Source organism: Crocuta crocuta, unplaced genomic scaffold, assembly GCF_008692635.1.
Source record: "Crocuta crocuta isolate KB4526 unplaced genomic scaffold, BGI_CrCroc_1.0 scaffold675, whole genome shotgun sequence".
NCBI lineage: Eukaryota > Metazoa > Chordata > Mammalia > Carnivora > Hyaenidae > Crocuta > Crocuta crocuta.
In genome coordinates, this window is record NW_027528796.1 from 1,238,356 (window position 1) to 1,240,251 (window position 1,896).

General features: G+C 71.2%; 1 protein-coding gene across 1 annotated transcript in view; it reads left to right on the forward strand.

Annotated features, from left to right (window-relative positions):
- SLC19A1 (solute carrier family 19 member 1) overlaps nucleotides 1–297 on the forward strand; it is a 98,146-nt gene extending 97,849 nt beyond the window's left edge. Inside the window, exon 7 of the mRNA XM_077755357.1 lies at nucleotides 131–297. Coding sequence (XP_077611483.1) covers nucleotides 131–297 — 167 coding nt within the window. The remainder of the gene's footprint in view (nucleotides 1–130) is intronic.
- The last annotated feature ends 1,599 nt before the right edge of the window (nucleotides 298–1,896 follow it).

Consider the following 1,896-nt stretch of genomic DNA (forward strand, 5'->3'; position numbering starts at 1 on the left):
CCAGGCGGGCCAGGTCCCTTCCGTATCATGGTGAGGGCTCTGGGGGAGGGGGGTCCCTCCTTCCTGACCACCTGGACCAGATCCCTTCCCTAACGCGGGCGGGTGAGGCCCTGGGGGGCCCTGCGTCCGGCACGGCCCGCACTACCAGCCACCAGAGCTGACATTTGTCGGCTGAGACAAACTGCTGCGCCTGGGCCGCGAACAGCCGTGTGGGCGCTGGCCCAGCCTCCCGGGCTCCACCCGTGCCCCGGGAAAGCCGGAGCCCCTGAAACTTCGGGGTCGGCCACGGGTCCCTGACATGGCGCCCGCCTCTGAGGGCTGGTCCCACCCTGCACCACACCACGCAGTGGCGGCCCCGGAACCCCAGCTCTGTCCTGTTCCAGACCCGCTGAGGGTCACACGGGCCCCAAATGCAGCTGACAGCCCAGGACAGTGCCCCCCGCCCGACCCACCCAGGACGTTGGCAGAGAGGAGCCGGGACGCTGGCGGACGCTGGCAGACACTGGCGGACTCGGGTCTTTCGTGGAAGACGGGAGAGAACGCAGCTCCACGGCAGACGGCGGACACGCGGCCGAAACCAGCGTTCGGGATCCCGTGGTCACTCGTCCAGCCGCTCGCGGAGCCGGCCGTGCCCCAGGGTCACAGTCTCCTAAAGGGCTGGCCGCCAGGCCCCCGCCCGCGGCTCCTGAAGCTTCGCGCCGGCCGCCCTCGCGCGCGCAGCAGCCGACCCTTTCGTGGAGGAGAGTGGACAGCCAGCCAGCAGGACAGACAGCCCAGCACGCCTGGGCCCCACCCACGTGGCACACTGTGGGTTTCCATCGCGTGGCGGGGTCGCCAACATGAGGGCCACACTCGTGCACGCGCTGCCCGACTCCCGGCGATGGAGGGGNGCCGCCATCCGCTCTGCTGCGGGACGTCTGTCGGTGCCAGTCAGCACTCTACAGAGCGCACCTGTACCCCCCACGGCCCAGCACGACACACGACACCGCCCCCCGTTCCTGGGTCATCGGGTCAGTGAGGCCTTTGGGGGCAAGGCGGCAGACGTGACCCCTGAGGGAGGGCACGGGGCACGCAGGGCTGCCCGGACAAGCAGCCACACACAGCAGGGAGCCGTGCCCACGGGCCCGCGCGGCGAGGGCGACCCCGTGACCCACAGGGCTCGCTGGGGGGGGCACAACCGCAGGACGTCGGGGCCTCGGTAAACAGGAAGGAGCGGAGTGCGTCCTCTGGAGACCCCCCCACCCCGTGTCTGTGCCCCGCCTGGAGTCCGGAAGATGGGACGGGCCGGCCCGCCTGGCAGCCAGGGGCCGGGGCAACACGGGGAGACGGAGGCGAGACCCGGTGCGTCCGGGGCAGCGGCTGGATACTCCCCGTCCACTGGGCGGGCGTGGGCGCGGAGTTCAACGAGAGAGGCCGCGCTAACCAGCGAGGACCAACAGCCACTCGGCTGGTCCCCGGGCCGCTGAGCACAGGGTGGAAGCTGGGCCCGAGGCGGGGAAGGAATGCGGCTGCCGGTCCCCTGGGACCTTGGCCTCCCGGCCGATGAAGAAACGCTGCCCCGGGAGGGGGGGTTCACACCCTGCCCGCAAGCTGGGCCAGGAGGCCCCCGCCCGAGGGCCCCCCTTCTGAGAGCAGCGGGTGGGGCTGCGCTCAGGACACAGAGCCGGGGGAGCCGCTCTCCCTGCCTGGACACCCCCCACATTTGCTCAATGTGGGAGCTCCCGGAAAAGGTCACCGCACCAAAGAACGGGTGAACATCACCCAACACGGGGAAGAAAATGACGGCGAGTCGCGAGGGTGTGGCCAGCGCGGCCCCTTCCATCAGCGAGGCTGCCCCCAGCCCGCGCCCGTCGGGTCTCCGGGTGCTCAGGGTAATGGAGGCGGCAGCAGCGACCC